This window comes from Motacilla alba, chromosome Z (genome assembly GCF_015832195.1).
Source record: "Motacilla alba alba isolate MOTALB_02 chromosome Z, Motacilla_alba_V1.0_pri, whole genome shotgun sequence".
Classification (NCBI taxonomy): Eukaryota; Metazoa; Chordata; class Aves; order Passeriformes; family Motacillidae; genus Motacilla; species Motacilla alba.
In genome coordinates, this window is record NC_052046.1 from 27,857,219 (window position 1) to 27,883,948 (window position 26,730).

The 26,730-nt window shown below is 38.0% G+C and overlaps 1 protein-coding gene across 8 annotated transcripts in view; it reads left to right on the plus strand.

Annotated features, from left to right (window-relative positions):
* PCSK5 (proprotein convertase subtilisin/kexin type 5) overlaps positions 1-26,730 on the plus strand; it is a 222,544-nt gene that overhangs the window by 61,445 nt on the left and 134,369 nt on the right. For 5 of the 8 annotated variants that reach the window (XM_038125785.1, XM_038125786.1, XM_038125790.1 and 2 more), the window contains 3 exons: positions 519-599; positions 4,921-5,064; positions 7,306-7,382. In XM_038125785.1, coding sequence (XP_037981713.1) covers positions 519-599; positions 4,921-5,064; positions 7,306-7,382 — 302 coding nt within the window. The remainder of the gene's footprint in view (positions 1-518; positions 600-4,920; positions 5,065-7,305; positions 7,383-26,730) is intronic. The other 3 variants (XM_038125793.1, XM_038125787.1, XM_038125788.1) reach the window with 1 other exon arrangement.

Consider the following 26,730-nt stretch of genomic DNA (forward strand, 5'->3'; position numbering starts at 1 on the left):
TGTTCGTAATTGTGAAAAGGCAGGCTTCCAAAATGTCTGCCCAAAGGTATCAGAGATATATCTAAAACAAGATATATTTTGTCTTTATGCTCATAAATGTTGAATTTCTGAAATAAATTGGGCAGGAGATATTTCTCCTTTTTAATGCCTTTATTAAAAAGAAATCAGCTCGGGTGGGGAGAACTGATGCTCGGGTCGAGCATATCGAGCATACGCCACCGCTGCTCCCAGGATCGGCACGGAGGAGGAGGAATATGATTGCAGCTTTGTCCCCTGGTATGCAGGCAGAGCTGGAGACTCCGTTCTCACAAGAGCATCAGGAGATTCCAATTTTACAGTCTGGCATTCGAGGTCCTCTTCCTAGCTGACATCCTTTTAGGTTAGGGTTGAGGGGTAAAAAGGATCTTAACAGACACTGGATTCAGTTGCTCACCTTCAGACATCACTTAGATCTCTTAATTCCATGTCTTAGATCTCTTAATTCCATGTTGGCTTGTTGTTTTACGGTTTTTTTGCAGGATTTGGTATGGTGTTTACACCTTTGCATGCTGGTTCCTCACATTTGCACGTCAGCTCCGATTTCACCTTTTCAGTCTCAGGTGCCATCTTCCAGGAAACAGCGGGGGGGGGGGGGGGGGGGGGGTACTAGATGGGAGAGGGATTTCTAACCATCAACAACAGGTAATTAAAGAAAAACTATTAACAACAGGTGATTACAACATGAAATTATTAACAACAAATAGTTAAAACTACAACTTAGCTGCAGCAAAAATATGAACAACTTTTCTACTCATAACATTTCAATTATGGAAAAAGTTCAATACTTGAAATTTTTCATGCAATATTTTGCAATATTTCGTCTTCTATGTGTACTTCAGAGGTTTTTCCACCTTGTACGTGGTTTTTTTTGGTATACTATTGGTTGAATCGTTAGCATTTTCAAATTAAACATTCCAGAGAAAAACTTCATGCTTTGAATGCCCTTTTAAAATCTTAGTGAAATCTTTAAAATCTTAGTAAAATTACTCTAAATGACTGGGCAAGAATTTGTTTATTCCTTTTGGTGGTACTCTCTGGGCTATGGATGAAAGCAATGCATGTTGAAGTGGTGCTGATTTAATGCAGTTGTCTATTCATAGTACAAATGCAGGAAATTTCTGAATTACCTTGATTGCTTCAAGAGGCAGAAAATACAGTAGAATAGTCTATTTTATACGGTTTCCTTTAAAATTCAGAAAACAACAGTTCAAAGATTGACACATCTAATAAAATCTTCCAGCCACTTTATTTGTACATGATCATGGCAAAATTTGTTTTTGTTCTAACAAATAAAATTCGTAATTCAAGTAAAATTTCTAAAAAGAAAGAATATGGAAAATAGATTGAAAATAAACCATAAAATTCAGTATTTGCTCAATGATACAAAACTAAGTCACTCTGGATCCTGTAACATTTATTATCATGACAGATGTCTAATAGTTCTTTATTTGGGTAACACTGTAAATTGAAAAATACTTCCAAATTAAAATCACCCCTCTGCTAACAACCTAACACCTTTGGATTGGTGGTAGAGAAGGAGCAGGTGCTTCAATAAAAATTATAGAATGGAAGCCAGGAAATTTCCTTGCAGGAATTGTTTTTTGAAGGAAAGAGGAATTTTAACCCAGTCCAGCAGCTAAGCACCACACAACTGCTTATACACTCCCCCAGCAGTGGGACCAGGGAGAGAATCAGAAGGGTAAAAGCAAGAAAACGTATGCATTGAGATAAAAAGAGCTTAATAGGGAAAGCTAAAGCTGCACACACTAGCAAAATAAAACAGAGAATTCATTCACTATTTCCCAGGTTTTTGACCATCTCCAGGAAGCAGGGCTCCATTGTGTAAAAATTACTTGGGAAGGCAAATGCCATCAGTTGGAACATTTTCTCCTTCCTTCTCCCCCTCCCCAGCTCTAAGTAGTGAGCATGACATCCTATGATATGGTCAGTTGACGTCACCTGTATCCCAACTGTGTCCCCTCCCAACTTCTTGTCCACCCCCAGCCTCCTCACTGAGCGAGTGATGTGAAGAGAAAAAAAGGCTTTGGCTCTGGTAACCACTTCTAAGCAATAACAAAAACATCCCTGTTTTATCCAAACTATGTTCATCAGAAATCCTAAACAGCCCTATACTAGCCACTGTGAAGAGAATTAACTCGATCTCAGCCAAAACTAGTCCAAGGGAACAGAAAAGAGTGCAAATGAAGCCAAGTAATAGCTGGCATATTAGATGCTGTTGTATGTGGAGTGGCATATCTATACCATATACCATAAAAGATAGTACTTGAGGAGTAATTCTGCTCTAAGATTCAAAGTGTTCTTGATTAAAGACAAATCAGACTGCTTCAAGAGGAAAATGCCCATTCTGATTTGTCTGGAGAAATACAGACACAAAAATGAGGGGAAGTCTAATTTGTGATTAAAGTACAGAAATCTTGGATCAGATGTTGAATGAAACAAACCTGGTGTCAGTGGTAAAGGACAGTACTGGAAGAGAAAAATAAGGCTAGAAACAGGGCAGAAATTAAAAAATGCATAAATAAATAATTGAATAGAAGAAAAAAACAGTAGGGAGTAGAGGTGAAAAAACCCAGATACTCTTCTAAATAGGGCATGAGAGAAGTTATTTTTTATTGTAATGATAATAACTGAACACTTTATCTGGTTTGAAGTACTTGCATTTGGATGCTTCTTTGTTGCCTTTACATTTTGTATCCTATGTTAAAAACATACACTGTGTACTTAAGTTAGAAGTGGGCTCACAGTTACAACTGCTTTACCCTTCCTTAATCAATTTGACCTCATGTGTCTCTTGAGAGAATCATCAGAGCACACAGTAAGGCAAGAGATGTCTTTCATGGTTGTCTCTATGTATGTAGCAAAGGCCCCTTCAGTCACTGCCACAAAAGAAAATATTCAAGTAAGACAAGTGAGAGCAATGGACTCATTAAGGGAAGTACTGGTGACCTTCTGGTAGAGATCCAAAGAGTTTCCAAAGGAATAGGGATTGAAATACCCATATGCTTGCTCAGCCTGTGTGGTTTGGCTGGCATGAAAGCAAAATAACAAGCTCATCCCCTAGGAAGAGAGGACAAGACATTAAGCAAAGCAGCTGAGGGTCATTTGGCATTCCAGAAAGAGGGATAAGGGCACATGTAATGGTCCAGTAAATCTGGCTGGAGGCCAGAGCCAGGAATCCTGATTGGCGGTTGTAGTTCACCCTGTGACTAAAGGCTAGTGATTCCATCTTCCTGTCTCTTTGTCTTCACATCAGAAAATGTGGGGGATGATATTAAAAATTTTTGCAGGTATTTTCTGATACTTAATTTAGTAACATTTTGTAAAAGACAAATGTACCTCGGAACATTAATTTTGTTTAACCATCTTGTTTGTATATTAGAAATCCTCGTATGTACAACTATTACTTCAGACAGTAAGTTTACACTGTAATTAATTTCATAAAGCCAGCAGCATAAGCATTTCCAAGCAATACAGAGAACAAAAGCTACACATTCTTTGGAACTGGTCCCTGAAGTCCTTTGTGTGGGGATGGATAGACAGAGACCAATATTTGTGGGCACAATGGAAAAACCCTGAGAGAGACTTTATATTATGTATAATAATATAACCTTGCTCTAGTAATAACAAATGACCACTCTTAAATCCTCTGATTTGAGTGGTAAAGTGGAGAAAAAGGAGGAGGAAAAATATGATTTAATGGGAATCAGTTTGCACATAGGTTTGCTAATGGAGACTGAGAAAGTTTTGCTGACTGGAGAAGAGTCAAGGTGGAGTACACCCCTCCAAATCTATTTATTCCTTAGAAGTAGTAGACTAACACACGAGGCTGAAGTGGCGACATGAGGTGAAGGGACAGGGATTGAGATGGAGCATGCTCTACAGCCACTGTTATTATCATACAAATTTCTTCTTTAATTTCTTTTTTCTTCCTCCTACCCTTGCTTTTATTCTTCCCTGTACCCCCTCTTTTTTCTGTTTTTGCTTATTGCTCTCTCTGAGCCTGGCAGAGCCGCAGGCAAGCAGTACTCATGAGAGAGGCTCATTGCAGTAATTTCACAGGGGAGGGCTGTGCATGTGGATTAGAGAGTGGCTAATGGGGCATTACAAATACCTGAGGGTCATGTCTCATTGCCATGGCAAGCCAGATTTCTTCACATGAACTGTGTGCATTTGTGCCTAGGAAGAGGCTTTCAGCTTTAATATACGCTAAACCTTTTCCCTCCATGATACTAGACTTGGTTGCTCTGAAAGCTGTACCCCAGGCTGCTGTCAATCAGCACTATCTACAATTCATCCAACCCCCTAAGATGCAAGTTTTTCAGGGTGGTGTTTTCATTACAGGTTCTTAACTGCGGCTCATCTCCTGCTGATACTGCACAAAACCTGCCAAAAGCCTTCTTTTGTAGATAGAAATGAATCTTGATTGGTTTCCAAACATTCTGTCAAGAAATTGTACACAGCATATAAGCTCTAAAAAGCAAGTTTTTTTGTTTTTTTTTTTCTGTTAGCATTTCAGTACAGGCATTTGTCTACTTTTATCCACATATGGTTTGGTTTTTTGAAAAAAAAATTCAAATATTTCAAATTCAATGCAGCTGAATACTTCCTTTTCTATTGCTTAGCATGAAGAGTAATCAGAAAGAGAAATAAGCTGGACTAGCAGCTTTTATACAATTTGCATTTTTTAAAAATTGTTTTCTGTCTAAATAAAGGTGTTCATGTTGTATAGCTCCTATTCAAATCAATATGTTCATGTGCGATCTTAAATAGTAATGCTAATGTAAGTAGGATAGTATCTCAATCCCTCACTGCTCAATAATCTCCAATATACAACGTCTTTATCTCCTCTTCTTTCCCCAGCACTGCAGTGACAACACCCACCACTGCCAATCAGATATGAATATAGTAGGTGCTTGGAAGAGAGGTTACACTGGAAAGAATGTTGTGGTCACCATCCTGGATGACGGCATTGAAAGAAACCACCCAGACTTGATGCAGAATTATGTGAGTGTCCTCAGAAGCCCAGATTTCCTGCTTCGTTATTAGTCAAAAATAACTTGCTGCTTCTAGAAAGGTGGAGAAAAAGAGGAGGGAAGGAGGAGGAATCATACAAGTGTTTCCTCAAATGTTAACACCAATGGGAGGAATAATTTGTATTGTTTTAGTTAAGACTGTGTTTCATCTGAATGCATTTAATAACTGGATGCCTCTTGTAGCTGAGTCCTGGATTTCTGAAGAACTGGAACCAATTACTGGATATTTTTTGTCTCTTCTGCAATTTTTTTTTACTTATTATGTTCATACTCTTAGAACTTAGAAATGGAATATACGGCTTTTCAGTTAAGACATGCAGCTGAATTCTATATTTGGCCAATACATTTAGTCAGTGAGATAGAAGCTTTTCTCAAAGACAGTAATTTTACAGTAATCCTTACATGCATTAATTTTTAAAGCTGTTTATCATACTGCTAGAAACAATATGAAAGGAAAAGTATATGACCTTTCATGATTCACTCAGTTAAGAACAGGTTTAGAATATTCTGTTGTAGAATATTCTTTCTAATAAATCTCTTTTAACTCTACTGAGTCCCCTCACAATTTGTGATAGAGCTGCATCCATTGTTTTCTGTTTTGTGTCTCACTTTGGCTAAGGAGGTTTCTGTTTGCTTGTGGTTCACCATATTTAGATGACTGATTTAATATGTCTTGGAAGCTGATAACATAAGGAGAATCTTCTTCTCTAGTGGGTTGCTTCCTGTGTTGATGTCAAAGTTTGAAGCTGTTCAGAGCATTAGGTCCATATTTTGCTGGAGTGATTTGTCCTGTCTTTTGGAAGTAGGCATTAGTTAAAGACATGTAACTTTGAGAACCTTATGATTTGTCTGAAATAAATTGTGCAAGGTGTACTTCTACACAGTGTAATAAAAGAAGCAAATATATTTGGATTGAGCTGGACTGGTGAAGATGACCAGTGCAAGGCATGCACATACCTTCTTTCCCATTACAAATGTAGATCTTGTTAAGAGTCCTAAACACAAGCTTCTTGCCAGCAAACTTACTCCTTGGTAGAGCATTAAGAGATTGTGACAAAAACATCTTTAACAACCCATTAAATGCAATGGTGTCCACAGTTTAAAGCCATTTATTTTATATTAGCCGTATTTACATTTGTGTCCTTCCTTATGATACACATGGAGCTCAGCTTGGAGGATGTGAAAACAAGTGGGGCCAATTGCCCAGTTTGTCAGTATATGTTTGATCCTATCACATGACACATCTTTCATTTTAATATCTTAAATTATTTAAATAAAGCAGATAAAATTTTACCTCCTCAGTGAATGACCCAGATTGTATCATGTCACCTCATTCCAGTACTGCCCTACCACTGAATTGAAAGCAACTAATTATATCCTTACCACTCCTGTCTCCCTTTCCTGATGCCAGCAAGGAATTCCCCAAATTCACAAGCAATACGCATTGCTTGTTTGATCACAAATGCCTGCTATATCTCAGATTATAGGTGATGGGGCTGAAATAGGAATATTTGAGGTGGATGTGTAACTAGTTTTGAACAAACAAGAGTTTAAAAATTGCTGCTTGCCGTGTCAACACACCACATGCCACTGCATCAATTAAAGAGAGCCGTACAAACCAGAAGCTGTTCACTCTATGAACTCTTTTTAGCTGTAAGAACCGTGATAAATATAGAACAAAAAGACAGATATCTTGCAGATATTTGAACCAGTTATACTCCCAAGGAAATGGGGAAGCACTTTGTGTTGCTTTCCAGGATGTAATTTTATAACAATATTCTTAAGGAAATTATATTATTCTTATTTCTTGAAACAATGTCTGAAATTTCAGTTATAGTCATGAAGATAATTTTTTGAATATTAAAACATTCAGCAAAATCTCAATTTTGAGAATGAACTCTCTTAACTTCCTAAGGGTTCATAGAAGAGAAGTAGTCATCTGGTTAAATGAAAGACCATTTCCTATTTCCTCCCTAGTGCTGGACCTGTACTTTTTCAGAGCATTTTTTATCCTTATGTGTTTTCCAAAATTAAAATAAAATATATAATTCCTGTGTATAATGCTTTCCTAAAAGACAGTCACCATAAAACCTACAGGAATATTAAGTTAGCTTATTTACTCTTTTGTAGGAACCTGCTAATGAATGTATAGGTCACAGGAGTAGATGGCTAACTAATTAGCAACTGGTTTTCTTTCTTCTGTTGGATACAGGATTCGCAAGCCAGTTTTGATGTAAATGGAAATGATTTTGACCCTATGCCTCGATATGATGCCAGCAACGAGAACAAGTAAGGCACTATGACACCCTTCACATTTCCAATCTGAGCCATCAGATAGAAAGTACCAATTAGTCTATGAAACTCTACAAAACTTTATTCTTCATAAAACAGAATGATCTGCATTAAAATCTTTGTGAAATACATGTTTTTGTCTTTTCCATGCACACATATGACTCCTTGAAATCATTTGAAACTATCTGAAAACACATAAAAATTATTCTGAGATTTCTGGTCATGTGAAAAGAACCATTTTCAATCCCTTTGGGAGGCAGAATATATGGTATGACTTGCTTTTCTTTAAATACCATTTCACTGAGTTATTAGGGTGCTATTATGTGTTACAACTGTCCTAGTTTCTGAGTCTCTTGAACTTTGTAGAATTTTTTTATTGAAGTAGGCAAATTAGGCAGGTTGTTGCTTCTTTCCCCCTGCAACAATGTGATGGAGATAAAGTGATGGAGATTTTTTCATTTGGAGTTAGATAAAAACACAGAAGTGGAAATTCTGGCAAGTTATATCTGTGTCAGATGACTAGTTGGAGATATCTCAATTAATGACATATTTCCCCTTCAGAGTTCTGCTTTCTGATATTTCTCATTCCAGCTTGCTCTTTGGATGTGCTCTAGTTAAGGATTGGAGAAAATCAGGCAGGACACTTCACCTCAGGAAGTGGGCCACCTTTTTGCTCAATGGACATTTGAGGGCAGTTATTTGTTGGTAATATATTCTTAGCTTGGTACTTGGCAGAAAGAAACACCCTTCTGTGGAATTGCATCTTTTGAAGGAAGGAGGATCCTCTTGTTGTCAATATGTTAACTGTACATTTTGTTTTCTTGAGGTTTGGGTTCTTGGATTTTTTTGGTTTTTTTTTTAATTGTGAAAAGCGTTTAATGCCTTCTGCCCACAGGAAAGAAACTACAAAGGTTGAAACCTTGTCCTTTACACAACTAATATGCTTTGAGTGTTGTGTTGTTTCTTTCCTACAAACTAATTTTGTCCAGAAGAATGCAGCAGGTCAAAGCTGGGAGTCAGCTACAAAACTTAATATTGATTTAGCTTGAGAAACAAGTTGGAGCAACCTTGGATCACACTTAGATAGAAGAATCCTCTCCTGGTCAAAACCTTTTTCATAAAGGCAGGAAAGGCTGTTTCATCATAATAGGACAGGCTGAAGAACAGGGCCTTGTTACTTGCCCTCTGCAAATACTCTTCAGCTAAGCTGCCGTATTTCATCACAGCTCATCCCTCTCTTCTGCAGTCCAGCACACACCTATCCCTGCACACTTCACGGATACATCCTCGCTCATCTGTGAGAAGATATTACTCTTCCTGGACTTGGGGTATAACAAGGGTACACTTGGAGACTTCGAAATGTCATAGACTTCTGGGTGCAGCAAGAAGCCACATACCTTTACCTGTGAAGTTGAATCTTTTTCTTTGGCCGAATACTGAAGTTACTTTCTTACAAAGCATGTCCAGAAAAGGGAGTCTGCTTTCTGTTTTATTAGTAGTTAAAGTTTTATACATTATATAAATTTGAACTGCTTCTTTTATGTCCTAGAGCCTAGGGGATTTTAGTTTTCATACCCTGCCTCCCCCTTAAGTACTTTCACTGCCCAGCTTCCAAGATTCTGCAGTGAAATGTGGTGATAGGAGGGCAGAAGCTGTGCTGTACTGAGCTCTGTCAGTGTTATCAGGAGATGCAGTGTCAGTGTAGAGTCAGCTTTTGGACGCCAAGGATACATGAAGCATGTTTTCAATGTAAGATTACTTGGCAGCTAACCTCTACTAAGGACTTAGAGGCTCAATGTTTCCAATTAGCAGACACACAAAGCATGATAATCAGCAGCTAACCACCTTCAGTTTTTGCAGCTCTTGCCCTTTTTTCCTAGTTGCCCCTAGACTAAACAGAGAGTTAAACCACTGCACGGGTACTGAAAAGCACTACTAATAGCCTGTCCATTTTTTTGTGTCAAAAATACCTTCAGAAATTGGGACTGGAATTCAGATTGTCCAGCATACATGGCCATTTGGCAGTAGATACTCAAGTTGTGTCAGAAGTTGAGCTAAACACAGGCAGGGAACATTCTGAAAGCCATGCATTACAAAGACTTCATAATGTGTAGATCAGTTTGGTTGATTCCTGCTTCCTGCGGTAACAGCTGGACAGACAAAATTGCTTTGTAGTGATTTGTGTTTTTCAGTGAAGGTGGGATGTAGAAATGCACTGACGTTTTCATGATGATCTAGTTTATTCTGCCTCATTTTATAATCCAACTTTAGGGATGGAATGATAAAGAGCAAAAATAATTGCTATAAAAATAAACAGGTTTCATGGCAGCTCTGCATGCAGCTGTGAAACATCAGAGTATTGGATCTGTGTGCTAGCTTTTTCACTTTTAGTTAGAGTGAAGACTTTCTGTTGCTGAGACTTATTGGTGAGTGAAAAGGGGCAAGAAAAAATTAACTGTAGGTTATTTGAATGTAAGCACCAGAGTTGCACTTTCCAAAATTATATTTTGGAAGTTCTACGCTAAATCTTCTATTAGCTAAGGAAAACAGGAGGGTAGGAAGAAATATTAGACTAGTCTTTCAAGGCTTGTAGTCAAAATGGGTGGGATAATAGTTTCTTTAACTACTATGGTATGTAGGCATACTGCCAAAAGTTTCCTTTGGTTTCTACAAATTGCCAGCAAATTGCAAAGCTTCTAAATGGTAGACTTACACTACAGTTTCCTTTTGCTCAGAGGCAGTCAGCTGTGGATGAAGTAATTTGTGCTATGCAAGGCATCTTGTTTTGGTTTACTGCTTTATTCTTTTTTTCTGTTATTCCACTGCTATTTGTTAACATCTGTGTTTATAAAACTAGGCATTAGCAGTCTCAGGTCCATAACAGAATGCAAATGGGATCACTGAAATGGTACTGTGCTTATTGTATAGCCTCAGGAATAAAACAAAAATGTTCATAGTATTTTTTGATTTTGACCAGGCAAAAATTACTTCTTCAGTTTCGTATAAAATTTCTTAGGGATCATATTTCAAAGCTTAGGTTTTACTATGGTGATGGGTACTTTTATAAAACAGAGGGACTTCTAAAAAATTTGTTTAAATAATATCAGTTGACTTTAATGCAGTTCTTATTAAACTTACTTAAGAAAAAGTAAAAGTGAGCTGTTATTTCTGTTTTGGAGATACTGAGTCACTCTTTGGATGCCTCTTCAACATTTTTCAATGATGCATCCCACTACATAAATAATTTATTTCAATAACCTCCTAAATTGCTTTTTAATGAGTGTAAGATTTTTGAGAGACAACAATTCTTGTCATTCAAAAGTTATTAGAAACAGAATCTCTTATGTCTAAACTTTGCGATATGGGGAGAACGTCACAGCATTTCTCACAAACGAAAAATTAGTGAGTTGGTGAGTTTCAGTCCTGTTTGATCCAACACACTGGCATTGTTTTGCCATGGCATCCATTATGATTCATTATTACTTCCATTTGCCAATCACATTAACATAGATGCCCAATAAAACGCCAAAGTCTTAATTTTCTTCACAGAGTGACAAACTGTTAGTTTATACTCACTGCTTATGGTGAAGGCCTGTAGTACATCCAAAGTCATTTAATCATATTGGATACAAGATACTTGACAGGCAGATCACCTTCTGCTTCTGTCTGGATAGTCAATAGAAGGAAATTGAAAAGCTTTATTGCCTGCTGTGACACTCTTCAGTGCAGATACCTGAAGAACGGAGCACAGCAAATGCAGAGAGCCTCAATTCTCTCACTGGAGGCTTGAAAGAGCATTTCTAAAGGTTCCCACAGCAGCAGTGTGACAGAAAGGAATGATGACAACTGGGAGTATCTTTCTATGTAGTTTGAGGGCTGGTATGCACCCGTTGCTATTGATTTTAAATTTGCTGTATTGTGTGCTGCAGACAAAGCGGAAGGGAAGATAAACTGTACAGAGAAGCACTGCTGCATCTTGTGCTTTCAGTTGGAGTAAGGTATCAGCTCTTAGGTAAAGGCTTTTTTTTCAGAGGGAATCTCAATTGTGTTTGGTATTCTTCTGTACCCTGACTTTTCAACATGATGTTCTCCTGCCTCTGGAGGCTGAAAAACCAAAAGCATGAAGTGGTGTTGTCAACTGGCTATGTGCGGTCTGTTTGATGCCAGAAAAGTGTCTCTGATAGCACAGAAATACTCCTTAAGTAGGAGGTAATTTAGGCTAGAAAATTCATTTAATGTGTATATGTGTTTCAGATCAACAGAATTAAAAGCATACACCAAGTGTGGTATTGTTGATTCCAGGTACCAATGACTAAATGTCAGATGTCTAGTGTATCTCCGTGTCACTGCAAATTTCATGGACTTCAGCTAGGATTCTTAGGAAACTGCAGATTTTGGATTGTTTTCTCTAACTGGTGACATGTTCATTTGTGAAAATCAGGATCTGAACCAAGCAGTCAGAGGTCATTGGAATAGAAGCTGCAGTCCGTGACTGCAATCCTGATTTGTTGTGTTTTGGTTGCATTCTGATTCTAAACTCATTGCTGTTATGGCCACATCCTGCTGTGCTGCAATTTTAGCAGATGTTAGTAGTGAAGTTCAGTCTGTTTCAGCTTACAGACTGAGATGCCACTTTTTACAAGGAACATTATTAGTGATTTATCAGCTAATCTACAAGTTACAGTCTAGTGAGCTGTCATGGTTTAGAAATGGTATTCCACAGTTTACTGTTCCCACTAAATACTAAAGACCTTGTGTCGCTCCTTTCACTTCTTCCTGCTCCCTTACAGTGGGGCTGGAGAGGAGAATTGGAGACACAGAAGGTGAAGATTGTTGGCTGAGATCAGAACAGTTTACTGGGAACAGCAAAGAAATAGCAATGCCAATAAGAATGTGTGCAAGATATGTGAACAATCCACATGTGATTGCTCACCATAGAACACAGCACCAGACCTCACAGTCCTGCAAACCAGCAGTTCCACACACAACACCCCTCTGAACAACACTCCTCTCCCCTTCATGGCTCAAGGTGGTATCAAATAACCCGTGGCCTCATCCCTTCAGGCTGCTGCAAAAATTAACCCTCTCCTGGCCAGAACCAAGTCATGACCCTACCAAGTTCCATGGGGCATGATGGTGCATGGAGAATATCTTACAGCATGACATACTAGATCTTGTCCAGTAGTTGTTGCTTGCTTGCCAGTAGTTAAAGGTTCCAGGGTAAATTGTAAAAATAAGGAAGATAAACTTTGCTGCTTGCATAATTGTACTGTGATGAAGTATAATAATTTTACAGGTTCATTTGGAGCAATTTTTTCTTCATTTTCTGTTTTAACTCTAAGTAAGAGTCTTTGGATGGTTGTACAACAGGCTTATCCTTCAGATTGCTATATGCCGGGGGCAATCATCGTGCATGCTTCATTTCTTTGCTGTCAGGGTAGAACTGAAAACATGTGGGTAGAATCTTTAAGCAGAAGACTTTATCTTCTTGAAAAGAAATTGTTGTAAAAACATGGAGCACAAATCCTTACTGTTATAGGTAAAACCCAAAGTCAGCCAAATCAATAATTTACAAGAGCCAAATTAAAAGTTAACAAAAAAGAAATAGGTTTTATTTTCCGTATCGGATCACAATCTATGCCAGCCACGAATCAAAGGAACAGGGCCGAGCCTGGGACTTGACTCTGAGTGAACGCAGTTCTGACCCCCTTTCACATTGTTATAAATGTAATTGCCAATTAAGCCGGATCAGTAATTTGCGAGAGTCAAATTATTATAAAATTACAAAGTATAAAATTTATTTCACGTTCGAATTCTCAATTTAAGCCAGCCACGAATTGAAAAAGACAGAGTCAAGCCCGGGACACTGGCTCTGGGTGAAAGCACACAGCTCTGACCCCCTTCCTTGCCATCAGAGTGGTGAGTTCATGATTTGCTCAAGTTTGAGTGCAGTTCTTATACTCTTTTTCTTGCCCAGAGCTATGACTTTTCTTTGTTCTTTTCTTGATCCAATGGTTGCTCGATATTTCTCTGGTCCACGGATAATTCTATCAGATGTGCAAACAGCACAGTCTCCAATGCCTTCATCTATATTCATCTCCTTTTCCTGTTCCTCGCAGAACCTCGAAGAACCTCGTCTCCTTTGAAACAAAGGCTGCTTTGCAATACACACACCGAGTCTGGGAATACATACAGCTTTTACTGGTAGTCTTTTTACATGTTAGTGGATTCTCCCGGAACAGACTGCGTTAGGTTGATGATCATAAAATATGCTATCTTCTGGCTATCAGTAGCCAGATGGGACACTGATGTCCTGTTCCCTGATTTAGTTACATTTTACAGGAACTCTTTTTACACCTTAGTAAATTTACGGGGAACTCGGCCTTCACACAAGGTAGATTACGGGAGCTACATTGACTTTTGGTTATCTAAGATCACTAAGACCCGGTGAGGGCTAGGATGTTCCAAGTTTCACTCAGAATCTCTATAGAAGAAGTTTTTCCCTTTTACTTGCAAATTACACCTTCTATTCAGGGACACCTGTAGAAGCTGCTGAAGAAACTGATGTCTCAATTCCTGTATAGGATTTTTAGGATTCCAGGTGTCCTTTTGTGGTAATCCCCAAAACATGATTTTAGGTCAGTGTAGCTATAAACCTTTAATACCCTTATAACAGAGCTATGTTTAGTATATTCATAATACTATATTTATAATAACACTGCATTTGATATATTTATAACATGATAACGTTTTTATCTGTCTATGAATTTTGACACATCTATAACAACATCAGATCTGGTGAGTTCACAAAGTCCGTCCTTGTGAGTCCAGGTTTTATACGACTTTTCTTGCTCAGAGCTAAGTTTCTTTTGTTCCTTTCTCTGTCTGCAAATATTCATACGGTCCTAGTCTGCTGTCCGGGGTTAGAAGAATCCTATCTTTCGAGGAGGCAGAAAAGGGTCTGGAGAACCATTAGAATATTCATGTACTTCCTTGTCCTCCATCTGGTGTTTGAAGAATCCTGTCTCCTACTTGGACAAAGTTGCATTGGAATACACAACATGCATCTGGGAATACATACATGTAAAATAAGGGTTATGGGAACCACATATTCACATGCTAGTCGGGTTATGGGAACTGGGTGCCGTCTTAGGTTATCTATGGTTGTTATTGGCCAATTGGAGACCTAGAATTTCCATAGGAGCTATTCCCCCTTCACTTGCTAATTTGGGTTTCTATTAGTGAACACCTGTGGATGCTACATTCTAATGAGGTAACCGGTTTCCCAACTCCTGTGAAAGATTTTTAAAGGTCTGGGTGCTTTTTGTATCAAACCCTGAAGTGTGAGTGAACATATATTTTTATATATCTATTTCCCTAGGTACAAATACATTTATTTGAGCATGAATTTTATTACATTTATTACATTACTATATATTGCATTTGATAATGTTTTTTTTTAAATGCAAAACAGATGTTTAGCCTATGGGACGAGATAGGGTGTGCAATAAAACAGAAGAGACAACAAACTAACAGTTGGTGTTTGAGGTTCTCATGCTTTGCTGTTTCAGAAGAAAATGTTCGTTCATTTGAAGTTTTCTGAAAGTAAGTGGGATCTTAGACTTGCTGGAAGCTGAGGACAGTTAGCCAGGCTAGAGAAGGGGCAGTCTCTGTTAAGTCAATTCACCTACCCATGGTAGGCACCCCTAATCACTGGTGTTTATGATCAGTCCTTGAAGACAGCATTTCATATTCACAAGACACTAAAATATTCATTGGACTACAAGCCTTGGTTAAGTAGCCTTTTGATCCAGGTTCCAGCTTCAATAGTGGAAAATCTCATTATGAAGGTTTTGTCAGACTGCCAAAAATTGTCTTTTTGTTAAACCCTTCTAATCTGCTCATTATGTTATCACATTGTGTTACATAGTCCTGTCTTACAACTGTAAGTGGTATAATTTATCATTTTTGAGAGCCATAGGAAAGAAAATTCTTTGAGTAGTCATTGGAAGTGAGAGGAGTGAAACAGAGGAATAAACAAAACCCAAATTCCGCTGGAATTTCAGTTGAAACATGAAAAAATATACCCTTTTTTCTATACCCTGGTATCAGTCACTGAGCAGTGTTGTTTACTGCTTAACTGGTGTTTAAGGAACAGTGCTCTTCCTTTTTATGATGTATAAGACTCTCATGGTCTCAAAACATTTAACCACAACACTTAAGGAAAGCCTTCTTTCTGTTTCTAATTACTGAAGTACCAGACAATGAGCTCACAAGTAAAATTAGGTTCTGAAGCATTATGCAACTGCTTCTAGTGCTTTTATGTAAATTACTGATCGAAATGAGTCAGATATTCCCTTACAATTCAAAGTCAACAATAGGAGGGATACAAACTTTTCTGAATTCTTTTCTATCAAGAGTTAGATGTGAAAGGTTTTTTTTCAGATGTTCTTTTTCCCAGAGTAGTTATTTTTTCAAAGTATGTGTCTGTATTTTGAAGTTCTGAACTTAGCAGGGGAGAATTTGCAGCTACAGTAGGCTAGTCTTTATGTGGTAAAATGATAAACCAGTTTCAAGTTGCATGCATGTACACATATTCAGCTGAATAAAATTTGAGAGCACAAATGCATTTTTTTCTGTGTTTTCCACTTTTTCCACTTTTCAAACATTATAGGTATGGGAGAAAGTTAAAGAGTGGATCCATGTTGATCCATGGTCCTTGCTTTTGCCAAATGATTTCACAGTTAGCACAGTCAAAGGTAGTGCAAAATGTGGTTCGTTGAGATTTTTCAGCTGGCACAAGTATAGCATTGATTACCCTTCTGATGTTTGTGGCATCAAGACTGACCTCTAGTTATAGGTTTGATAAAACAATTGTGAATCCAATGTCAAAAGCTTTTAAATGGAAGCATTTTTATAAATATACTATTAATGGTTGAACTTTGCAAAATTATGATAGAAATTTATGTCTTAATAGCATTATTAGGGATTTTTTATAAGATATTTTCAGATGCTACTTTTTTTACAAATTAAAATATGTGCATTTATAAGATTATTGCTGCTGGCAGGTTTATTTTTATAGCCTTAATTTACATTTCTGTGATTCTGTAATTTTTCTTAATGATATGGTCAGATTATTACCTCAGACATTTTTATCAAAGTCAGATTTCTCTCTTGAAGGCAAATTGTCTTTTTTCCTTTTCCTGAAGGAAAATATTCAAGATTGAGAAATTCAGATATAGGAATGGATATCACAGATGTAGATTGCACTGATGAATATAACCTGGTTTAAAAATTACTTGTACTGCTATACAGACTCAAAGCAATCATCAAATATCTGGTTTTAGAAAACTGAGGAGGAGACTATGGCTTCTTTACTTAGCCAAAATGGTTGATGGTGAGGCTGTTGGCTAGGTTTGGAATGGTAAAGACAGTGTAGTGAGAACATATGTTTTACTTCTCCTTTCAGCCCAGACTTATGTCCCTGCACTTCTCTTCTTAAGACTCCATGAACATCAAATGAACAGCTGCTAACTTGTTCTGCACTGAAGTGAGTGTATGAGAATTAGACTTCCAATGCTGAAACCTTTATTCCAACTAAAAGGAAACTTTGCTCCTGCTGAATCAATTCCATAAGTTTCATTAAAAGGCAATTGTCAACACAGGTAAAAGTAGGACTTGAATTTATTTCAACAATTTCCTCATTCATCTTTGAAATGCATCTTTAAAGAGAAATAGAAGGTCTGTTTAATGCAGAACAGCATCAATTGAAATTTAGGATTAAGCACAGTACATATCTTGCACAGCGCAGTTGAATTTGCATGGAGAATTTAAGATGGGTGGGAAGTGTGTCTCTGAGCTGCAATATGTTGCGGATCCAGAGTTACATAATCTTAACTTTTTAAAAATGATTTCACAGCAGTCATTCACTATGAAAAATGGATTATGCAGACTAGGTGAAGATCCATCCATGACCTGTGTGCAAATCACTATATTGCTCCTCCTTTTTGTGTTGTGACTTTAGTGTCCTTGCATCTGTCAGTATCTTCCTTGCATGAAAGAAAATTTTCTGTAAGAGAGTTCCCCTAAACTGTTCTTGGGATCTCCAGAGGCTTCCAGGACTTCTTTTCTTGCCGAGGACATCTAATCATGAAACTCCAGATTTGCATTCTTGTATTCATAAGATATTTTTCATTTCTGCTTAGGTCTGATTTCAGTAGAGCTGATGCAAAATATTTTTGAGAAGTATTTTTTTCTGTGTCGTTGGGACTTCCATTACACAGAAGTGTGGAGACTTTGAGTAAAATGAGGTTGTTCAAGCACCTGAGATATCTTCAGATTATACAGATTGGTGTCAGTGTGGATGAAAAACATGAATTAGAATATACAGTGACTGATAATATACTATCATGCAAATCTTGTGAAGCAGAAATATAGATTGGAAGATATCAAAGTACAGAATGTATCTGTGACAGAGCAGGCTCATGGCCATGAATTTAAGGTGATCAGTTCTTCATAATAAAGGAATCCAGAAAGACTGGATATACTTTAAGATGGAAATCTTAAAGGCAGAGGAGCAGACCACCCTATTATGTGAGCCATCAGAGAAGAAAATTGGTGTTACAAGGGAGCTTTTGCAGGAACTCAGATAAAAATGTGGTTTTATGGCCCTTAGAAGAAGGGGCACACAACTCAAGAAGAATATGGTGGTGTTAGGTCATGAAGAAAGAAAACTAGAAAGGTGAAATCTCAACTAGAGCTCAATCTGGCTGCTGCTGTAAAAGGTAATAGAAAATGTTTTTATAAATACATTAAGAACAGAAAGAAGGCCAAGGAAAATCTCCATTCATTATTGGACCTGGCGGGGAATATCACCAACTATGAGGAAGAGGTTGAGATAACTTAATGCTTTCTTTGCCTCAGTCTTTAACAATAAAGACAACCAACCTAAAAGACCCTAAACTGGTGGACAGGGACAAAAAGCAGAGTAGACCCACTTCAGTCTGGAACAAAGTCGTGAGAGACTGCCCATGCCACTTGGAAACTCACAAGTCTATGGGACAGAGTGGGATTCATCCAAATGTACTGAGGAAGCTGTTGAAAGAGCTTGCTAAGCTGATCTCCATTATTTGTCATCAGTCCTGGCTTACCAGGAAAATCACAGATAAATGGAAGTTGGCCACTGTGACAGTGATCCCTAAGAAGGGCTGTAAGGAAGTTCCAAGGAACTACAGGCCTTTAAGCCTGACCTTGGTGCCCAGCGCACTTATAAACAGATTATCTTGCATGTAACCACATGGCACATACAGGACAACCAAGGGATCAGGCCTTGGCATCAGGGATTTAGGAAAGATAAGTCTTGCTTGACGAACCTGATCTCCTTTTATGACCGACTGACCTGCCTAAGGGATGATGGAAAGGCTGTGGATGTTGTCTGCCTGGAGTGCAACAAAGCCTTTAATACTGTCTCCCATATTATTCTCCTGTAAAAGCTGACAGGTCACAGCTTGGACAAGTGCACTCTTCCCTGGGTTGAAAACCTGACTGGCAGTCTAGGCCCAGAATGTGGTGGTGAATGATGCTGCATCCAGTTGGCATCTAGTCACTAGTGGTGCTCTAAGGGCGCTGTGTTAAGCCCAGTCCTGTTCAATATCTTGATTGATGATTTGGGTGAGGTATTTGAGTGTGAAGTGGGTACATTTGTGGATGATGCCAGGATGGGTACGTTTTGGTCTGCTGGAGGGTAGGCAGGCTCTGCAGAGGAATCTGGACAAGATGGGTTGATAATTTGAGGCCAACTGCATGAGGTTCAACCAGGCCAAGTGCCAAGTCCTGCACTTCAGTTACAGCACCCTCATGCACCACCACAGGCTGGGGACAGAGTGGCTGGAAAGTGTCCCAGAGAAAAGGACCTAGGAGTGCTGGTTGACAGCTAGCTAAACACGAGCCAGAGTGTGGTCAGGTGGCCAAGAAGGCCAATGACATCCTGGCCTGTGTCAAGAATAGTGGCCAGCAGGACCAGGGAAGTGATTGTCCCCCTGTACTTGGCCCTGGTGAGACTGCTTCTGGAGTTCTATTTCCAATCTGGGCCCCTCACTTGAAGAAAGACAGTGAGGTGCTGGAATGTATCCAGAAAAGGGCAACAGAGCTTATGAAGGGTCTAGAGGGTAAGTCCCATGAGGAGCTGCTGAGGGTAGGGGTATTTAGCTTGGAGGAAAGGAGGCTCAGGGGAGGCCTTATTGCTCTCTACTATTGCCAGAAAGGAGGTCATAGTAAGGTGGGGGTCGGCTTCTTCTCTGAGGCAGCCAGTAGCAGGATGAGAAGATAGTCCCAAACTGCACTAGGGGAGCTTCAGTGTGGACATCAGAAAGAATCTCTTCACTGAAGGGGTTGTTTAGGCACTGGGGCAGACTGCCTAGAGGGATGGTAGAGTCAGTTTCCCCAGAGGAATTCAAGAAAAAGCTGGATGTGGCACATAATGCCATGATCTAGTTTGCGTAGTGGTGATCAAAGGTTGACTTCACTTGCCCTGAAAGTCTTTTCCAACTTAAATTGTTCTGTGATTCTGTGAAAGAACATGGACATTAGTTCAAGTCATGGTTCTATGTTTTGTATTTGTGACCAGAACAGTGTTGATAATGCATAGTTTAGCTACTGCTGAGCTGCACTTGCAGAACACCAAGGCGTTCTCAGTTACTCACACTGCCCTCTCATTCAAGGAGGCTTATCAGGGACAAGAAGCTCAAAAGTGGCACAGCTGGGACAACGGATTCCAGCTGGTCAGAGATAACCCATGACATTCAGCAGTGTGCTCCGAACTAAAGCTGGGGGGATTATTGCCAAAGTGTTGATTGGAGAGTGGGTGGGCATTAAGTCTGCTTGTGGGACATGCTGAGTAATTGCCTATGGCTCACTTGATTGTGTTTTACTTCTTTTCTTTTCCTTTATTTATTGAACTGTTTTTTTCTCAAATGATAAGTTTTTCTCTTATCTGCTCTTTCAATTCTCCCACCAATCCCAATGGGAAGGAGGCAGCAAGTGACTGGGTGGGAGCTAGCTGTCTGCCAGGGTCAATATCTCAGCCTTTTAAAAATGTACTTGTTCTCAGGAGTTTAGTAACTAATAGCTTTTGAAGCCTTCTTTATGGCAACAGATATCTGAAGCATTATTCCTGCAAGCTCCGTTTCACTGTTAAGTTGACCATGGTATGACCAGACCCCTTTAGTTGTATAAGCTACTTTGCATATGTAGTAGACACATTCTGGTATAAGGGTCCTGCAGTCCAGGGAAGTATTCAAACATGGAACTGTTGCAGAGTTGCTAACCCTGCAGTTGCTGTGCTGGTCCATTTGTCTTTGTAAAGCGTCACATAACTGGCAGGGCAATGGAGATGGAAAAAAAAAAAAAAAGAAGAAAAGTAGAAAACCAACTTTACTCCTTTGATTCCTTTAACTCCTATAATTTCAGGTATTACATGTAACAACAGCAGATACCTTTGTAAGAGAAAATTGTGATACCTACAGATATACAGGACACTTCAAATGCATAGGAAACTATCTATCTCCAAAGCAGGTCAAGGACCCCTGAAACCTTAGAAATCAGCTTGGCAGCTATAAGAACAAATAGATGAAAATCTTAAACCAAATAAATTAACATCACTTGGTTTCTTCATGCTCAATTAGGTTGCAGTATCAAGGCTTTTAATTCGCAAAGCAAACATCTACCTTAGGCAAGCAGTAATGTGGAAGAAAACATTCTTACTTCTCATTGAAATATTCCTGCCTCTCACTGGCTTAAATGTATTTAAATAGCTTGTGCAGGGTTGCTAAGAAATTGCAGTCCAAAGTTTTACTCCTGGCTTTGTTTACAGATGTTACATGGTGATTTGCTTACAGAACAAAGAAAAGTGTGTAGAACTTAAATACTTGTTCTGAAAGTTTTTATTAAGATGTGGCTATTCTAGTAGAGGTGTTTCCTTTAGTCTCAGATTTGCAGTTCCAGCTTTTGGTACCTCTTCAGTAGAATGAGAATGGAAGTCTCTTCTTACATCCAAAAAGTATTACTTTTTAAATACTTTGGATATTATAGTATAAGTGATGCAATGCATGCAAATGCAAAATCAAATTTGTCTGGTTTAATCACTTTTTCAAAAAACAGATGACAAACTGCTTCACCTGTATCCATCTCAACCAAAGCTCTTCTTACTGCACAGATATCATAGTGCAGCCAGTATATAGTAACCTTTCCCAAGTATAAAAGTGTTCACTGTAGGTGGTACCTTTGGAATTTTCAGCAGCAACTTTCTAACAAGCTTTATTCATTGTGTCCAAGACTTTGTTTTCTAAGGATATCTTGAGTAAATATGGGTGGACATTCCTTGGAATAGCAAATACGTGGCATAGCCAAAATAATAATTCTGTTGTGTTCCAGTTCATACTCTACAGCTTTTAAAGACTATTGAAAATTGTAATAGGTGATTGACTTTGGATAGCCACACATTCGGAAACACTGATAACAGTTCATTAGTAAAAGAAGATATAAACCAGAAGATTAAATTAATAGGAACCATTCATAAAGCATACCAAGAGTTTCTGATTTGTGTAAATTAACATTGGGAGTGACACTAACTTGGTTTGCAATCTGAGGCCTTGTTCCCAAATTAGGATTAATTTTAGTCTCAAAAGACAAAACCTGAAACTATGCTCATTATCCATAATTTTATGTGAAGAATTACTATGGGGCATCATTTTTCGAATCTCATCCAGAACATAGTTATGTCAGATATATTAATTTTTCATATTTAATTTTCATTTTTCATATTTCATTTTTGAGATGAACAAGGGTAAATTAAAGTTAAGTAAAATATTGGTAAAATAGTATAAGAAGCTGTCTGTGAAGATTTTTGCTCATTTAAATACACTTTTATTTTTCTTTACTTACATGAGAGTTTGTGTCAAACTCTCATGTAAGTAAACTCTCAAACTTCTTTGAAGAAGACTATAGAGGGGCAGCCGTATACCCACCTTTATACCGTCTTCTCCCCAAAGAAGCAAGGTATTTCTTTTTTGTGGAAATACTGTGGATTTCAGCCAGAGATACCTGAAGTCCTGAATGACCCAATATAGGGTCCTTTACTGTGTCATCTTCTGGCAGTATTAATATGTGAGAGAGGGCCAGTATCCCAAAGAAGGAGGAGATGTCCTGGGAAAGTGGTTTATTCTGTTTGTTATTTTTAGCAGTTGCCTTGGGAAGTTTCGAGGATACCTTTATTGGGTAAGAGAACAGTGTCATCCTACTGCTATTCAAAGTTAAGCAAGTAATGTTATTAGGATACTGCAAAATCTTAAGTTCTAGGACTGTGTTCTAGTCACTGAGACTGTTGTAGACTCAGAGAATTAGGAACAGAGAATTTAAATTTTGTGTTGAACCAGTAATCCGAAGTGTAAAGAATTAGCTAAATTAACTATTTTTAAAAAGTACTTCCATTTTTTTCTTGTATAAAAACACATTCCTGATTTTGTCCTTTTTCCCTCTTTACGATGCGTAACGTAGTTGTTTCCCTTACCATTTTGCTAGCTAAGATTTGAACTTGGGCTTTTGTTTGTCTTTTTTTCTGTGTGTCATGAGCAAAGGGATAAAGCTATCTGATCTCAGAGATTAGGAATGAGAAAAGTGTGGACAGGTATTCAGTTCTTACCAAGAGTTTGTGCTACAGAATCACAGGATTAACTAAGTTAAAAGACCATCAAGTCCAACCTATGATCCATCACCAGCTTGTCATGGTGGCACTGAGTGCCACATCCAGTCTTTTCTTAAACACTTCCAGGGACAGTGACTCTACCACCTCCCTGGGCAGCCTATTCCAATGCCCCATCACACCTTCTGTGAAGAAATTCTTGCTAATGTCCAGCCTAAACCCTTCCTGGTACATCTTAAGACTGTGTCATCTTGCTGTTGGCTGGGAGAGGAAACCAACCCAGTCTGCTACATCCTCCTTTCAGGGAGTTGTAGAGAGTGATAAGGTCTCCCCTGAGCCTCCTTTTCTTCTCTATTCTTTAAGCTGTACAAAAAGAGACTGCCACAATTGCTTGTAACCTCCTTGTTCTAGGATTTTCCACCCTTTCTGCAGCCTCTCAACTAATATAGTTGGGAGGTTATAAAAAGAATTGGCATTTGGTTATAAAAATAACTTTTTGCTTATGTGGCACGGGAGTCTTGAAGTCTAAGGAGCCTCATACGCTTCAGTTTCAAAAGGAGACAAAGTAGTGCTTTTTGTTAGGTATGTCAAGGTAGTCATACACTCTTGCAAGGTAATACTAGCCTTGATGTTACTGTTGAACAGGTTTAATTCCAGAGCACAGGAGTGGATCTGTATAGGTTTTACTTGCGATTTGCTCTAGTGACTCAAGAACAAGAGTTGGATTGCCCACCTTGAGAATTGTAATACTGTACAAGTAGTATGAAAGGCAATCTGAGAAAAAAAGCTCATCTGAAAGTTTTGCTGTCCTGGTGAATGAACTGTTGTATTGCTTCTTACCAGTGTTTTTTTCCCTCCTGAAGAGAGGCTGAATAAAAATTTTCCCTTGGATTAAAGCATATTAAGACATCAGTAATTTTTTTTAATACATTAGACTATATACTTGGCTAAATATATTATTTACTGATTTTATTTGATATTTTTATTCTACATCTTATTTCATTGGCTCAGACCATCTATTCATTGTTTGTTTCAAAAATAAAGAAAAAAGGCTTATTTGTTTTACATGTTCAGTTAATTTTCCCACTCACAAAAACAACACTGTAAAATGCTAATGAAATTGTAGACGCATATTCCTTTCCGAGGCTTGCATCAGAACTTCACACTTGTGACAAATTAACTGCTAATAGCTAACAAATGCTAGAGAATGGCAAGTCAGCATTGCTGCTACCCATGCTATTAAGTTTAAAATTTGCGTGTCTGACGTGTGAAGTATTCCATGTGTTTGTTTTAATGCTGTCATCTTTCATTTTGTGAGAAATAGATGAGATATTTTCAAGTTGTTCTAAAAGCAACTTCCCACAATAATGCAAAAAGTCATTAGCCCCAGGGACGTTGACTGGAGATCTTCCAGTCCTGTGCTGTAACCACATTACATCCCTGTGATGCGGAGAAACAGTATCCTGCGTGTGATGACACCCAGGTCTTTGGCATTTTTCTTGAGATCTCAAATCGAAGATTTGTGTAACTTGTTTTTCATATTTACTCTGCATTCTTTCTCCACTGTTGATGATCTCCAAATCACTGATCTCCAAATAGCTCTCCTTTGGGGAGTAGCTTTATTATTGCTGTTTTTCAGCTGTAGCAGATTATGTTTTAAAGGCAAAAGAATGATATTTTGCTTGCCTATGCTGTTAATGTGGGACAGTTCCTTTTTATGTCATTATTCAGATGTACCTAGAAAATCATCTCAACTTAGTGTCAATTTGGAAAGTGTTTTCCACCCTCGAGATTATTAAAAAATATTTATAGATGAACAACTCTAAAATAATATTTTTTCAGTGCTATATAAGACATTAGTCTGGAATGCAATAAAGTGCATTTCTAATGATTGCTGTTAAAATATGTTTTTTCTCCAGCTGTTATTGCATTGTAACCCTTCAGATACCACACTTCCTTTTGAGGATTATATTGCAGTTTAAGAGACAACTTTGAAAACATTTGAAAGTTTAAGTAAAGAAGAGTTGGGCAAAAAATAAATTCCAACTCAGGTATTTTGTTACAAATACCAGTAGATACCCAAATTTCCATTCTTTCTCTTTCCATGGAATTGAAATTGTTATAACATTTAAAATTCCTTTATTCCTATAACTTTCAATCTCCACTGACCACATAGTTTAGTTCATGTTACAGGTTACATCCCTGGGATTCTGCTCTAATTTATAATAATCACTAAGTTGGATTTTTATTTCTTAGTACTAATGCATTGTCTTTATGCATAGGAAGTTTCCCTCTCTGAGAAAAAGGGCATCCCAAGAGGGCACATCAAAGCAGATACAACTATACTTTAGAAATGTAAAATACCTGCTGACATCAGCTTAGTGCGTATAATTTGTTAATAAATCATTCCCTGCCTGGTGAAAGGCATGTGGCTGAACTGCCACTTCCCAGGCAGAGACTCCATTGCCAAGAATTCCCTCATAGGTACTAAGTTTGGGAAGATGTGATGGTAGGAAGGTCTTTCAGTAGAGAAAGTAAGCAGAACTGATGTTGCGCACATTACTTGGCTGTGGGGTAACCAGCATGTTTGATGATACCGTGGAAATGTAATCTTTTTGACAGAGCCTGTTGAATGTAGCTACCAAAGTAGCAGGTATCCATATATTCCATTTGGAGCCAAGGAGAAATTTGAACTATTTGTTCCATTCTTCTCCAGACAGCCTCTCATCTCCATGTATGGCTTCTATCCATTCACTTTCTCTACCAAATACCTTCCTCCCATCACATCTTCTCAAACTTGGTACCTGTGAGGGATTTTTTGGCAACGCAGTCTCTGTCTGCGTTCAACTGGAAGTTGCAGTTTCGCCACATACCTTTTACCAGGCAGGGAATGATTTATTAATGAATTTTATGCACTAAGCTGATGTCTGCAGGTCTGTCTATATTTCTGAAGTATAGTTGTATGTGCTTTGATGTTTGAGTGATAACACTTCAAAACTTGCATGGGACACCTAACAAAACCATAATTAAAAGAAGGGATGTTTGGATATAATGTCTTCTAAAACTTTTTAAGACCGGTCTTTTCATTTGAATATTAAGACATTTTTAAAAGGCATTACTTCAAACACAGAGCCAGAAGACTATTTGGAAATACTTTAAAATAAAGAGGGATCTTTTTAAAACTTGTTTTCGTCTGTGATTTTTGAATTATTTACTTCAGGCTTTTCAAATTAATTCTATAAATGGGTAAGACATTTATTTGCAGATTACAGTAAACAGGCTTTTTTCAAATTAAGAAGAATTAGGCTTTAAAATCAGTCTTCATATGAAAAATAAACTCCAAATTTAGTCTTGAAAAATTCTCTGGTAAAGTTTGGTAACCAAATAATAAATTGTGACAGATCAATAGGAAATTAATTAAGATAAGATAATTGTGAAATCTTGAGCAAGCTTTAGAATTAATCAGTTTCCAACTTGTCAGTTTGATTCAGTTAATAAAGGTTACACTTTTCTCATAGGTTATGTATATCTTACTTGTCAAATAAACTGAATTATAGTCTTTGGCATTTTAGCAGTTTAGCGTTGATCATTTATATTGCTTATTTTTTTGTTTCATCTCTTTTTTCCTAGTCCTATTTGTTGTTCTTG